Consider the following 15,856-nt stretch of genomic DNA (forward strand, 5'->3'; position numbering starts at 1 on the left):
AACACTGAAGGGCTGATGGTATTGCAGAATAACAGTAAGGTTTGGGGTTTTTGCGTTCCTTACACTTTTAAATCATTAAATTTTGGAGACGTTTGGAGCATGAGGGCTACCTCAGACTTCTTTCTTTAATTATGACTAGCTTTGCATGTTGATTTCTTGAGTTTACGGGGATTAGTATACTTTCTAGTGTTGTACAAAAATAGCTCTGGATTCAGATTTGATTGTGTACTTTCTCAGAATTTATATTTCTATATATTTTTTACACAGCCCTTTCAGTTTGTAACTGGATAGAACTCCAAGGCGTTTGCATGTTTGCTGATTGTGGTGATGGTCCTACTTTGACTGTGTTTGTTGTCTTTTTAATGCTGCCTACTTGTGAAGATGAGGACCAGGAAGCATTCTTCTCCCATGGAAACAGTCTGGGTAGACAAGCATGTCTATGATGAAGCAGAGCGATTGCATTACGAAAGAGCAACCGAGCAGTTGGTAGTGGAGCAGTTTCAGGAAATGGAGCTTGTTGGTAGATGTGTGCCAGAAGTTCTCAGTGAAAATATTTTGCAAGATGACCAAAAGCACCCAAAGAACAGCAGGAAACAAAAACGACAGCGACGTTCTCCAAAAAACAAGGGATCATTCCCCAAACTTGATGGTGTACTTAGCGGACCTTTTCTAGAGCATGTGTGGTTTGATAAATACCTGTATGAAGAAGCTGAGAGCGTTTATCAGGCTAAGCTTGCTGCAGACGTGGCCAAAAAACTGGGAGATCCCAAGCAGTCTGTCCAAACCTCTGCAGCTGTGCCATCACTGGCAGTGGACCTCTGGGAAATTAATAAGTTGACTGGCCAGGCTGCTATAACTTGCTCACATAGCAGTTTAGTTGCGTGCCACCATATTGTCTGTGGATTTTGGTTGAACAAAGCCAGCTTTGATACAGCAGAAATTTCGTTTGTAGAACGATTTGGTACTTTATTGGCATCAAGACCGCTTGATCTCCCGCTTTCCATGGTTGTATCTGGCCCTCCTCTTCCTCTGCATCGGACTCCGGATGAAGGCTATGTCACTGCAATGGCCACCCCTGCAACCCCTGGACAAACTATCCCTCGTGTAATCGATCCTCCGCTGTATGCTGGCAATACTTTAGATGAGACAGTCAACGGCAAGCCTCAGTGGCCAGGATTACAAGAACTGATTTACGATGTGTGGCTACAGAAGCCACTGTATGATGATGCAGAAAGAAGCTTTTATGAAAACCGGTCTGGCAGCGGTATACCAATGAAGGTAGAAGAGCTGTGCAATACCCGGAAACCGGAGACTGTAAGTAAGACCAAGAAGAGTGGCAGGAGACTGAATGCTTCCAAGAGCTCAAAGAAGAGTCATGGGGAGGTTAGGTCAAGTGAGATATCTTCCCTTCCATTTACCTATTTTGTGCACCCAGACAGCGAACGAGGCTGGCCTAATAAATCGGAGTATGACGAAGCAGAATCTCAGTACCACTTGGCTCGGGCTAATGACCTGTCGAGCTGCTGTATCAACGATCGACATCTCACTCCGTGGCTTCCTGGCCGGTCTACTGGAACCCCACCCACAGTTCTCCGCTTCAATCCAAAGTAGGAAACTTCTTCAGTGCAATTATCAGGTGTTCTTACTTATGCATGTGTTAACGGGAATAGTGAGTATGGGGTCTGATTCTAAATTTCACTGGTGAGTACTGTTCCAGTGTTCACTGGATGGCCATGAGGAATACATGTGTTTCCTGAGAGTTACTGCTCTATCATACAATTGTGCATTGCATGCTGAGTGATTTGCTACCAGGCAATCTCTAAAAACATTGTAAAAAGTTGATTCTTTTCTTGCACCCAAATAATTCTCACATTATTTTGTAAGTTGCATCTGATGTTTTCCGTTCCAAACAAAATATTGTATTTAAATTGTCATTTCCCCTTCAAGGTTTGTACAAGGCAACAACTCCCCCATTTAACATTGGAGCAACACACTCTAATTAACAAGTGTTCTTTACTTCACATCTCCTAGCTGAAGTACTCCTAGTTGCATGATCCATTAAGTGCCTGCTCTTGAAATGTGTACCTTCATGTACAGTTCTGATGCGCAGTAATCTGTGTTTCTCCTAGACACATTTGGAATTAATTTGTGTAAAAATCGGTTATACGGTCTGTGAGGTTAATGGTGCTAGGAGAAACAAGATAATTAGGCCACATGGGGTGGGAGTGTGGAAGTAGTAATCCCGGGCTCTACAAACTTCTTAAGGAGTGAATGTGTCCCTGTACAACTTGTGCTGCTTTTATTTCAGCACCTTGCACAAAAGCTACTATTAACACTCCTGGTCTCCCTGTTCTGTCTTCCCTTTCTCACTTGTCGCAATTTCTCATCGGAACTAACTCCTGCAGCAATATTCTGATTTAAAGATCTAATATTTCTGTGCTACACAGTGGCACTCTTAGTTCAAGGTAGGGTCTGTCCAAAGAAATAAAGTTGAATACTAAATCTGTCGTCTTGATTGATTACAAATGTCCTGTATCCTGGCTCTCGCCCTCTCGCCCTCACACCCTCTCATCCTCACCCCTTCATCCACACACATCCTCACTCACCCTCACAACCCTCTCACCCTCACTCAGCCTCTCACCCACACCCTCACACCCCCTCACCCTCACACCCCCTCACAGCCCCTCAGTGCTACAACACATATTGTGTTACAATAGGTGTCACATTTGCGAAAGATAAAACTATTGGCATTGTAAATAACAAAGCTATTAATGTCGCTATTTTCAAAACAAGCACATAAATAAAAAATGTGTCCTTTGCAATACCAATAGCTCAAACTTTCCTAATGCGAGACCTATTGCATTGCTGTGCTTCTCTCCCCTGCTGCACTCTCCTGCTCTCTAGAGATGTGGCCTAACGACCAGAGCTGCCATCTAAGTCACGTAAATACAAAACATGTTGCATTCCAAATGCTATAGGTGTCATATTCCCGAAAGTTATAACTATTGGCATTGTAAATGACAAAGCTATCAATTTAGCTATTTTAAAAACCAACAAATAAATAAAATATTTGTCATTTACAAGACCAATAGCTCCAACTTTTCTAATGCGAGACCTATTGCATTTCCAATGCTTGTTTAAACAATGCCCACAGTTATTTGATAATGCATCCATGTACAGCCAGTCTGATTTATCTACGCCTAAAGGAAGGTTGCATTAGCGTGGACTTAGTTTACATTTGTGATTACTGGGCTGCGTCCAATTTACTTTTAGATGAATTGGTCAATTCATTGTCACAGTCCTCTTATCTGGAAAGTTAACGGCGCAAAGTTGTCTAAAGGTTTAGGAATGGGTGATAAACCATTTAATGTTAGATTGGTTCCATTTTCGAATGTACCCCTCTTGTGGGGTACATTCTTGTGGAGAAGTGTGGCTCAATGGTTAGAGGCGGCAGACCCGGAAGCTGAGATCGGCCCGGGACCGGGGTTCGATTCCCAACGCGGCAGGGTCTTGGGTCAAAATGTCCACGGGCCTGATAATTCTCGCCTCGGCGCCAACTCTAACCTTGGGCTCCACTCTGCAACTCTGGGCAATAGCTTGCTTAATCTTCACAACGGCCCCTTCAACGCAGGGGATGCCTGGTCTCACCTTAGAGGTGCCCAGAAGGGACCATCTCACAGGGAAAGCCAGGACGGGTTCCCCAGCGGTATACCGCGCCGGGACGCCTGCGGTGCGGGCAGCTGTGCGCTTTACAAGTATACAATATTTACATTTACATTTGATCCTATCACAGCTGTCCTTGATTAAATAATTCTTTCCTCGCATGAGATTCTCACAGTAGTTTCTCATGTCTCCATGTAGCTTCTTTATCATTGTACCTTCCTCCTCACTGAAGGAAAAAAGCATTCTGAAGAAATTGTAATTTATTGTCGAATTCATTTATTTTGAAACCTTCACGATAGAAGAAACTCCAATAACACTGTGTAGGCAGCCTACTTCTGTATTCAACACTGGTTGTGTGTGTTAGCAGTATTTCCTTTTCTTGAGGCCACTGCAGGTAGTGGTTGCTTGAGAGCTAGACTATGCTAACCCTGTCTTTTTGAAACCATTGGATGTGGTTAACTGCAGCCAGGGAGGGTATGAATCCTTGATTGGAGAAGAAGTCGCTTGTTGGGCTAAAGCCGTTGGTAAGTACCCTGCCAGTTCACATTCAGTGTAGTCTTGGAATGTTTGAGTATCAATGGAAAAACGACCATACATCAAAGACATACCTGTGATCTGTAACAAAAAGACATGCTTAGCCATCCACCTGAATGTCTTCTGTCCTATTTAGCTCCTCTGCTAAGGGTTGCCTGGCCTTTTTGGGCACGTTATTACTTTAGCTTTATTAGATATTTCTGACCTTTTATTTGTTGGTGGGAGATGTTAATGTGAGGATCTGGGAATTTTTCTTCTTAATTAACATTTAGTTGTTTATTTTGAGTTCAGACTTGGGATAATGTTATGGAATACATGCTTATAAGAATAGATTAAACATTAAGGTTTCCCATATCCTAGGGCACAGTGTCATTCCAAGTTAAGAGCAGCTTTTCATAGAAAGTAACCTTTGTCAAGACAACAGTAGTGACGTGTAATTGGTCATGGATCGCCGCTGATTTCGCCCACAAACCCAATTGTCTGCACCAGACAGACTACGTTATGTTGGTCTCCCATTTCTCAACCAAAAACCAGCTCTTCAGGGTTTATCTAGAAATATCAGTTCTTTTCTACATGTTGTTTACCTTGTCTTCAGCTTCTTTGCTTCAAATGCACTATATTTCTCTTCTTTGATGTGGTAGTCAAGCTAGGGTGTGAGGCAAATGCAGTTGGTGTCTTTGATTCCTAAAGCCTGTTAATGACCTTGCTTGGAAGGGTTGTAAAACTACTTTGACAGGAGTAATAACAACAGCTCTATTTTTCATAATCAAGAGGATACCTTCCAAAGTTTTAAAGGAAACTGTCATCTCGAAGTCTGGCCCCCCTTAACATCGGATAAAACGAGGAAACTTCTTAAAGCTATTAAATCAGGCTCTCCTCGCGATCCTATACCAATCAGAATTATCAGCCAACTGGAGGATTCTACCCTGACGCCCATTACGGACATTCTTAATGCGTCTATGGAACAGGCTTCGGTTCCTGCCATGTGGAAACATGCCATAGTCAGCCCTCTGCTGAAAAAGCCAGCCGCCGATCCTACGATATTGGCCAATTATCGACCAATATCGTTACTTCCTGCCTTTTTCCAAAATGCTGGAAAAGCACATTCATGAAGCTCTCTCCACATATGTGGAAAATAATGAACTACTCCACCCTTCTCAGTCCGGATTCAGGAGTGGGTACTCCACTGAGACTGCCCTGCTCGGAATCACGGAAAAAATCAAAGAGCTCAGGGATGATGGCCAAACGGTGGCACTAGTCCTATTGGACCTAAGCGCAGCCTTCGACACCATCTCTCACTCCAGACTGCTCCGCAGGCTGGGGGAGAGTGGTGTCGAGGGAAAGGCGCTAGAATGGATCAAATCCTATCTATCCTCCCGGACCTTTCAGATCACCTCTTCTGAGGCTTGTTCGGATGTTTTCTACTCCCCGCACGGTGTACCACAGGGATCCATTTTGAGTCCCCTTTTATTTAATTTGTACCTTCGCCCATTAGCCACCCTTGCAGAGAACTTTGGTCTTGTTTTGATGACCTATGCAGACGACTCTCAGATTCTATTCTCATTATCTAAATCCGATTCGTCTGATTCGTCTGCACTTAAAACAGGCCTCCACGAAATTTTCTGCTGGATGTCGGCCAACCAACTCAAGTTAAATGGGGAGAAAACAGAGATCCTCCTTTTAGGAAACAGCAAAAATCTCTGGAGTGATTCCCATTGGCCGATCTCACTGGGCAAGCTCCCGACCCCTGCCACCCAAGTCAGGAATCTTGGAGTCATCATTGATGACAGCTTATCTATGGTTCAGCAAGCTAATAAAGTGGCTGGTATCTGTTTCACTATTCTCAGATGGCTTCGTAAGATCGTCTGGATGTTACCATCAATCACCCAGAAGACCGTAGTCAATGCCTTAGTGACATCTCGGCTTGACTACGGCAACATCCTGTACCTGGGTGCAAACAAAGCAGTCATAAGACGCCTGCAGATGGTACAAAATGCTGCGGCCAGACTGCTTTGTAGAATCCCCAGATATGCCAGAATAACTAAACATCTCAGAGATCTACACTGGCTTAGGGTCGAAAATCGGATCCGTTTTAAAGCCCTGAGCTATTTGTTCCAAATTAAAGCTGGGACTGCACCCAAATATCTTCAAGACCTTGCCAAGCCTTACCTTCCAAATCGCAATCTCCGCTCTACGACATCTGCGAAGTTTGCGGTGCCAAGGTACAAACGGGCCAGATTGGGTGGAAGATCTTTTTCTTTTCTGGGACCAACCCTTTGGAACACATTGCCTACTCAGATACGCAAAGAAGAAAACTACAGGAGTTTCAGAAAAAGCGTGAAAACCTGGCTGTTTGATCAATAATCTTTGCTCCCAGACCTGTTATCTCTCTAGCTGTGCCTTGTGTTTTTGCTGATTTTCGGCGCCGGGAAACCCTTTGTGGGTAGCTGTTGCGCCTTATAAATGCTATAAAATAAAATAAAAATAAATAAATTGACTTGATTCAGTCGTAGGATGTGGTCTTAATGCTTTATTAGACACATTTGGGCATTGTCCTTCCCATGCGATTCCTAGGACCATGTTTGGTTTGCAGGTATGCCGCTTGCATGAAAGAATAACCAGGCCAGTAGGTTTAATTTCTAAACCTGTGCTGCTAAAGTTCAGCTGTGATGGGATTCAGACCTGTCTTGGGTATTTTCTTTACAAATTGTACATCGCTTAAGTAGCCTTTCCATTTGGTGTGGAACTGCTCATCTCTGCCACAGAAGCCATATTCCCTAAATTTGCCTACAAAATGTTCCATTTCAGGTAGCAGGGGTCCTTAAGTCTCTTGAGTATACCACTCTAGAATTTTACCCTCACTTGTAGTTGTCCAGAATTATTCACTAGTGAGATTTTATAACTCTCCTTTCTCCTGTTGCAGAAAAATGGATGCAGAATCTTTATTGTTCGACAAGGTCTGGTTTGATAAGCCAAGGTATGATGATGCAGAGAGGCAGTATTACGAGCAGCTGAGTAGACCTGCTAATGCAAATGTGTCACCGTGCAAGAAGGCTACTGTATCTCCCTGCAAAACGACCACAAAATCACCACACAAAGAGGTAATGTAGGTTACTGCAGTGTTTTGCTTCATGTTTGTACAGTGGCGGAAGGAAAGACTAGTCTGAAAATGTTGATCATGACAACTAAATCCAGTGTAGCTGGTGCCATTAGACCACTGGATCAAACTCTGAAGTCCTGCACACTGACTAGAAGCCTCAAAGGATGACCCAAGAGTGTCGCTATTGTCCATTTCACTGCTGTCTACAATGAATATTTGACCTTAAACGTAACTCAATATAATTTTAAGCAGAGCCTTCGGATTTGTTGTTTTAAGACACTTCTCAACGCTCTTGGCTGTGGAAGTTATTTCCTTAAACCTGGGGCGGGGGGTTCTAGAGGCTGGTGGTAATGCAGGTACAGGTCTTCACACGTTTCCTGCTTCACAATGGCCCGTAGGTCTTTGTAGGACATACAGGCTCAGCTGGTTGCCACTCTCGATTTTTGTCTGTGATCACTGAAGATCCTTTAACATATGAATTTATTTAGTAACGGACCTTGACTAGGAGTACATGCCTGTGCTGGAAGGGCTTGTGCAGGTCTTGTGGAACAGCAATCTATTGAAGGAATCTTTCCTTCTGCCACTGTTGCGCCTACCTAGCATGTTGGTGTGTGCTCATACAAGTGATCTGTGCATCTGATAATATAACCGCATGAGTAGACACACCTTTGTGAACAGCATTTATGCAAACTAAAAGAATCCATTTGACTCCCCCATTGCATGCCAATTTCTAAGCAAAGTTGATTGCATACACTGTCAGCACATCCTGGAAGTCCATTTTATTTGCACCCGCAGGATGGCTGGTTAGTAAGTTACCCTCTCGGGCCATAAAAGGTAACCGTGCTGAGCATATGTTCTACACAAATAGTGAAAACCTTGCAACATTGTTAAATACATTTTATGTGCTCCGTGGCTATATGTTGGTGGATATGAATAGCAATGGGAACAAGGACATCAAAGTTTATTTGGTTTTAAGTACAACAACGTTTACTGGCATTTCTCCATAGCTTTGTGAAAAATAACCCTTCTTTGGAAAGGGTAAAGTCTAACCAAGATTATGACAGGGGCTTGGAGTTTTGGGGCTAGGCAGACTTGCAAAGAACTGCTTGTGGAGTTTAGGACTAAGCTAGGAGTACGACAATAGTAAGTCACAGAAAATCAGGATTACAATAATATAAACTAAATGTCAATGGCAATGCTTTACAATGTATACTATGGCAGCTGTCTCTTCTGTTAAGGAGCTCTGCATTATGCTTAACCTTTGACACAATAAAATGTGTTTATAATAAAAATAAAAAAAAATCCGCATATCAATAGTCTTTGTAGGTAGTCTTGTTGGCATACAGGACTGGCACAGTACGAACTACAGACCTAATCAAATAAAATATTTCTCATCCATAGAGCTCTTATCTGCTTTTCTTCCACTATGCTTTGCAGGATTTTAGGTTTCCCCATTAAGGTCTTTACAGCCACTCCCCTAAGTATGTCCCTCTCCACGGGTTTCCATTTCAGTTCCGCATGCTTAAGCGCCAAGGGCCAGATTCCCAAAGATTATGTAGAACAAGACCGCATGAACGATTCAACCCCCCCCCCCCCCCCCCCTTTGCACTATTCCATTCCTGCGTCTCGTTTGCCACCACATCGTCCACTCTAGCAAATGAGTTCCATCACTATGCTGTTGGTCCCTCACCCAATGAGCCCACATGGCAATAAGGGCGCGGATGCATCCACTGGAGGTCCAAGTGCAGTTCCCGGTAGTCTGCCCATCTTTTCCAAATCTTGGGATGCTTTTACGGGCATCCCCTTGGCCTTAAATATTGGTATCTCTAATCCCATACAAAAGTCAAGTCCATTCTTCCATGTTGATAGATAAGGCGGGGCCGATGCCCTCCATAGCCTTGCAATATCCCGTTTAGCCAATGTCGGCCTCTGCAGTAACAGGTGCCTATTATAGATATTGCCCCCAATACCCTCCACGATGTGTAGGATTACCAATCTTGGTGAGGAGGGAAGCTCCCACCCCAAAATCTCTGCGGGCATGCCAGAACCTCTTGCCAAAACCTTGTGAGCGCTGTGCAATGCCAAATAGTATGCATGATTGAGGGATCCCTCCTCCCAACAACACCGCAGGCATATCGGGGATGTCGCCAGACCCGCCCTCCACAACCGTAGCCTGGCATAGTAAACCCAGTGTAAATATTTAAATTGGATAAGACGCAGCAGCGTTGCTATCGCTGCCCCCCGAGGGGAGGCTGGTGTATACATCCAATAATCCACATCTATCTGTCCAAGATCACCCACCCATGCTTCTCTAATTATTTCTAATGTGGTAGTTATTTGTCACCAGTGACTGATACATGTTTGCGATTGTATGGTCCTGCAGATCGTCCGAAAACACCTTGGCTTCAATAGGACTAAACTCAGGGAGAGCCTCTATCCCTGAGATGCTACGGTATATGGCGTGCCGAAATTGGAGGTACTTATAAAATTGAGTTTTAGGCATCTGGTACTCTTGTTGTAGGTCTTGGAAGGATTTCAGGGCAGAGCCACGCATCACATCTCCCAGTGTAGAAATTCCAATGTTATCCCACCCAAGAGAGCTGGAGAGCGCGGCCAGCTGTGTCAGTCGGCCATTATGCCACAGTAGGGTTTCTTCTGTTAGCCTGTCCTACCACCCCATCCTACGGAGGGACTGTTTCCACAACTAGAATACCACCCTCCTGGCCAGCGGCAGAGAGTTGCGCAGGGGTGCAGAGTACAATATGGTATGGAGCGTGGACTCTCCCATACACATTTGCTCCACTGCATATGCAGTGTCCTTCCTACCACCATTCATTCATTCAGTACTAACAGCTGCAATGCCACATGGTACGATTGGACATTCGATGTAGTCTACCCCCTGCAATATGTAGACTGAAAGCAAGTCCGCAATGCGACTCTGAACCCCCCCCTTTGCCCCCCGAAGTTGGCCCAATGCCGCGTTAACCTGGCGAAACCACGTAGGGAGAATTGGGTATGGATAGTTCTGCAATTGGTAGAGCAGGCGCAGTAACTATACCATTTTAAAAATAGCCAACTTACCATAAATGGAGAGGGGCATGTGCAACTAAGCTTTCATCTCTTCACGTACCCGCGCCCATATCGGGATAATATTTCTGTCCCATGCCACGCGTGATATATCTGATCAGAAAGCTCCCAGATATTTTACTCCCTCCGTTGTTACCTGTACTGCTGATGCCCAGGGCCCCAGTCCAGCCGTTCCCCCTAGCACCCACAGGGTGGACTTACTGGGATTTATAAATAGGCTGGATGATTCCCTGAAGATCTGCATGATGCGGAGCAGCCTCGGCCCGTCTTGTTGATATCCGTTAAAAAGAATAGAACATCATCCGCATATTATGCGATGTGGTCTGAGAGCCCAGGAGCCCACGCAAATCCTGCCACCTGTGCTTCTATCTGCACCCATGCCGCCAAGGGCTCCATTGCCAAGGCAAATAAATATGGAGACCAGGGACACCCCTGACGGGTGCCCCTTCCAATTGGAAATGTGTAGGAGGTGGATCCTGCAACACGCACCGATGCTGTAAGATCCGTATACAGCAATTTTAAATATGACTAGATTTGTGGAATCATGTTAAGGCGGTCTAGTAGCGCGAATAGGTACACCCAACTAAGGGAGTCAAATGCCCTATCCATATCCGCCACCAATAGGGGGACCTGTTCTCGCAGTCCCTGTATAGTGGCTATGACCGTGTGTGCTCGTCTGATATTAGGATGTGTAGCTCTCTGGGGCATGAAGCCAGTCTGGTTAGGATGGATCAAATTGGTTATATGGGGTTGGAGGCGATTGGCCAATGCTCGTTCTACAACTCTGAGGAAATGGGGCCCCAATTTAGAGAAGTATTTCTTAAAAACTTTGCATGGGAATCCATTAGGACCCGGCGCCTTTCCAGAATTCAAACCTCCCAGCGCTGTGCAAAGCTCCTCCTCCGTGAGCAGGAGGTCTAGGTCTGCCCTTGCCTCGTCTGAAAGGCCCCTTGGCGGCAGGTCATCTATAAAGCGTTGGATAATGCCTTCCTGTAGAAGTTCCTTAGGGGTGTACAGCTCTGCGAAATAGTTTTGCGATGCTCTCTGCTATTAAGGAAGGTTCGTTGAGAACCCTTCCATTCGATATACTGAATTTGTGGGGTCATTCCCAGCATTCAGTTGTTGTTGTATAGCTTGGTGCTATATAAAGAAGCATTGGGAAAGCCAGCAGGCCTTGCCTATGCAAGAGCTATTGGCTTTGCCAATATGATTTGGCAATGTTGCACTCCAGCATGGGTACTATTAAGCACAGCTAAAAGTGGTATAGTGTGTTGTGGTGTAGAGGGTATTGCATAGAGTAGTGTTGTAGAGCAGAGTATATTGTCAGATTAGGGTAATGTCATAAAATAAAATGGACTAAAATGGTATTGTCGGGAGTTGCGTAGAGTGCTGTGGAATAGTGTTGTAGAATGAAATGCAGTGGAATAGGGGTTAGTGGAGTATAACGTCTGAGTGGACTGTTGTAGAGTGGCTTAAAGTGAAGTGGTGTAAAGTATAGTGGTGCAGAATAGATTGGCTTGGAGTGCATTGGTTTTGAGTAAAGTGGCGTAGAGTAGATTGTTTCAGAGTGCAGTGGCAATGAGTTGTGCGGAGCAGAGTGGCATGGAGTAGAGCAGCAGAGTGTGGAATGGTAGAATCCAGTTGCTTAGTGCAGAGGAGTGGTGCAAAGAGTTGAGTAGAGGGCACTGGCATAGAATAGAGAGGCATACTATAAAGTGTTGCAACAGACACCAGCAGTGCTAAAGCCGGCCCTGGTGGTAGGCGGTTGTGGAACATGTTTGCCTGTTTGATTGACAACCAGCGCATCCATCAAATTGTATTAAAAACTATGTTTTGACATAGGTGTGGTGTTTAAGGCTGAACTGTAAATAATGTAATTGGTTTCTAGGCTGCTCTCTGTTGTTTTCAGGAAAGCAGTAATCTGTGTTTAAGTTTTTATGAGACCATGCTCATTATAAGGCTAAACTAATTAATTGTAGTTGTATAGGCTATACCATTTGGGTTGGCAATGTGCCATTAAGAGTTTGGTACTTGGACTCGCTGACTGTAAAAAGAAAGATAATTAGACATTCACTAGAGGTTCACATTAAGCAAAAGCCAAGAGTGCGTTGATAGCATAACCTAGACATGAATATTTGTTTAGCACCACCACAGATTGTGCATGCACCTCCTCCCTGCAGGCCTATTTTAAGGGTTGTTACAGCCTCATAAACTATCAAATTATCAATCTGGAATTGGAAAGAGCTGCTAATCACCCGACTGGGTATACTGGCACTTGTAGGTACCGGAGGTCTTCAGGGCCTTTCGGAAAGGGAAGGCACTCAAAAAAACGGTGGCGAATGCAGTGAAAACGAGGCAAAAGCACGGAGCAACCGAGCGATGCAGCTGCTTGGGGAGAGCTGGGCCTGCAACGTGCTCAATGAGATTGTACTACGGTCTCCATTAAGTAGGTACTGGGAAGAGGGAGGCGGTTGGCATATAAAAGATGCAGTCAATTAGTATAAGCAGCAAGGAACATTTTGCATTTAGGGGGCAATGCAGTGGCCACTATTATCCTGGCATGGGTGAGATGAGTGCATTAGTGTAGATGAGTAGATTGGATAACATCCCACCCTGACCCTTAATTTTCCTTTTTGCAACCCTGTCTCCGGTAGCTGTTACAGATAGGGAAAGACTGTGCCCTGGCACAGAGTAGAAACTGAGAAGCTAATAGAAGGTTTCTTGCTCGGGTAGATTAGGTCTTTGGATTTAGACACCAAAGCAGCAGACTCTTTCGGAGCATGCCTGCCTGGGAAGGGGGACCAGGATGTAATTCTACCACTATCTGTATGGAGTTTCCCAAAAGCAATCTAGTTCTTATATCCAAAATGGCAGGGGGCGAGGGTGCAAGGAGAAAGCCATGAAAACAAGGGAACACGAGCAGAGCCCGGCCTGGGCCCTTCCGTATAAATCCTCGAACTTTGAAGTGACAAAGAAAAGTAAACACCAAGCTCTGTCGGAAGACTGAGCCCAACATTTGACCTTTTTCTTTAAATGCACAGCAAATGCGACAAGATGAGAACAAGATTTACAAAAAAATGAGATCTCAGAAGGACACCGTAAACAAGGTTTGGGCAGGGCTCGGGACAAACTAGCTGGACAGTCTAAATCAAATTAAGGCAACAAATAGAAAGCAAGGTAATTGGAGTTGCAAACCACAAGGTCAATGGTAAGCAACGGTCAGAATTCATTCCCGGGGAAGCTTTCTTAATATCCCCAAGATGTCTTCAGCAAAGCGGACGGCGACCTAAAAATGAAGGCACTGAACTCCTGAAACACTTTAAGCAGCCTTGCATAACATGAAACCAGGGCTCTAGTCGGGGTCCCACGTGGGTGGACTGCGACCCCCCATTTATTTTAACTTAACTTATTTTACCGGGTGGACGCCGTCCCCCTGCAAAGATGCCCTTGCTGCGGAATAAAGTGTTTTCTTGCCATTAACTGTATGCAAAAACATACCCAATATAAAGACACTAACCTCCCATAAGCCTTTTTAAAAGCAGACTACTCACAGCAGACGGTGCACAGAAGATGAGTGCACGCTACTGCTACCTCTGCAACAGAGGGCAGACTTTGGGCCAGTACGCAAGACTCTTAAGCGTACGTCGCAGCTGCCTTGGACAGGAACTACCAGCCCCAATGCACCTCCATTAATAGAAGTCTGTTTTTTTCCGGTCGTGACGTCACTCCATGTCTTTGGGTGTGCCCTCACTTCTTTATTTAGGACTTGTGCCCTGCATGAAACCTCAAAAATCCCCATCAAATCAATTATGCCATCTTTATACTAGTACAATCTCTTACCTTAGTTGCCATTTAAAAATGTTTCTCCCAGTACAAAATGCTGTTTGTAGCTTACACTGCAAGAAAACTTGGTCTTTTATTAGTGCTAATTCTTTTTGTTTGACCGACAAACCTTTTGCAGTGTTGATGTGGAATGTTTGTCACGTGGCTCTTTATGTGGTTTTGTAAACTTGGGCCTCTTTCACATGCTGTGAATAAGCTACTTTCTCAAGCACACCCATAGCAACAGTAGTGAGGGCCAAGGTGAACTCTGAGTATGTGCCTGTGGGTTGAAGGGCTGTGCTGGTAAACGTTCACCCAAAGGGAAGCGGTTTGTAGGCCCGATGACAGAAAAGAATCGTATCGGACTTTACATGTAAGCCCTGTGATTTGCAGGCTTGATTTGTGTTTTTTGACTTTGAAAGGTTTTCCGTTATGATTCTTGTGCGTTCTAGCTGTGTGTGTGACTTTTGTTACCATATGGTTATCTACGCTGCGCTGTTCATTTCACTGCCTTCTATTTCTGTTAACACTTGCGTCCTTTAAGTCTCATGTAGAACAATTGTTGGTTGCATTCTAAAATAAAGCGATATGCCTTGGAAAGAGTGCAAACCCACATCATGCCTTTTTCTTTCATTTTCAAAGAAAAATTGTAAAGCCCAAATAAACCATTCGTTTTTCAAATAGCTAATGTAATGTTTAGTGCAGAAGCACCCCCGGATTGAGGTCTAATTACCAGTTCCCACCGATGCTCGTGGAAAGGTAGACCGCTTCTAGAGTGATTTCTGAAGATTTGGAACACTAAGGCTCATTTTATTGGTGGATCAAATGAACAGGATAGGAAACCCGCCTTTTCTCGGACGCTAGCACTGACCTCTGAAACTCATTTAGTTTTGCTTTGTTTTTTTTTGGGGGGGGGGGGGGGGGGTAAGGAAATTGAGGTGATGCAGTGGCCCAGGACTCTTCCGCTTTTTGATGTGAAATCCGGTTTGCTTATACCTGGTAAATTTGAGTGTCTGTGCACTAGGTCCATATATTTATGTGCAATAGAGAAGCTGTTAAACACTGCGGGTATTACTGATATAAAAGAGGGTGAAGTAGGGTTATTTTGCATTCGAATCGAGGAAGGCCAGATTTTTTTTTCTTGTAGCAAAACTCACCCTTTTTTAGTAAATCGGTGCCGCAAGTACTGCTAGTTCCAAACTTTTTATTCTCATCTAGATTGCAAACACTTGTATTCCTCCAGGTGCCCGTGCCCGGCCCGTATCCTTTGCCAGTTGGTACCCGTTTTTAAACGATTTAAGAAATAAACTATGTAGTAATTTTTAGCCAGAATGTTACTGCTTTGTAAGTTCTTTGGCAGGTGGTGGTTTTCTTAGAATTGATCCTATTTGACCTAATGTTTGTCGTTTCTTATCGTATTGAAGCTTATGTTGCCAGTACCTCTTAAACTCGTCATGCAGTTAGAATTTTGTTCTTTTATTCAGCCTTTATCGTAGTTATTTTGGGGAGGGGCTGAAAGATGAGTTTCCTAATTGCAATCCTCTAGCACATCAGCCATGTGCAGGAATTACTTCTTTTTGTTAATCTTCTAGAGAGGCATGTTTGTGCTTCGTATGCAATACTAGTTTTAAAGTCTGCCCTGGGAGAATA

At 44.3% G+C, this 15,856-nt stretch overlaps 1 protein-coding gene across 4 annotated transcripts in view; it reads left to right on the plus strand.

The window, feature by feature from the left end:
• Nucleotides 1-381: 381 nt before the first annotated feature.
• LOC147724805 (uncharacterized) overlaps nucleotides 382-15,856 on the plus strand; it is a 76,526-nt gene continuing 61,051 nt past the window's right edge. For all 4 annotated transcript variants that reach the window (XM_086966307.1, XM_086966308.1, XM_086966309.1 and 1 more), the window contains exons 1-2: nucleotides 382-1,607; nucleotides 7,121-7,298. In XM_086966307.1, the coding sequence (XP_086822433.1) occupies nucleotides 382-1,607; nucleotides 7,121-7,298 (1,404 nt within the window). The remainder of the gene's footprint in view (nucleotides 1,608-7,120; nucleotides 7,299-15,856) is intronic.

The sequence above is a fragment of the Lissotriton vulgaris genome, chromosome 4_1, assembly GCF_964263255.1.
Source record: "Lissotriton vulgaris chromosome 4_1, aLisVul1.2, whole genome shotgun sequence".
In the NCBI taxonomy this organism is placed as follows: domain Eukaryota; kingdom Metazoa; phylum Chordata; class Amphibia; order Caudata; family Salamandridae; genus Lissotriton; species Lissotriton vulgaris.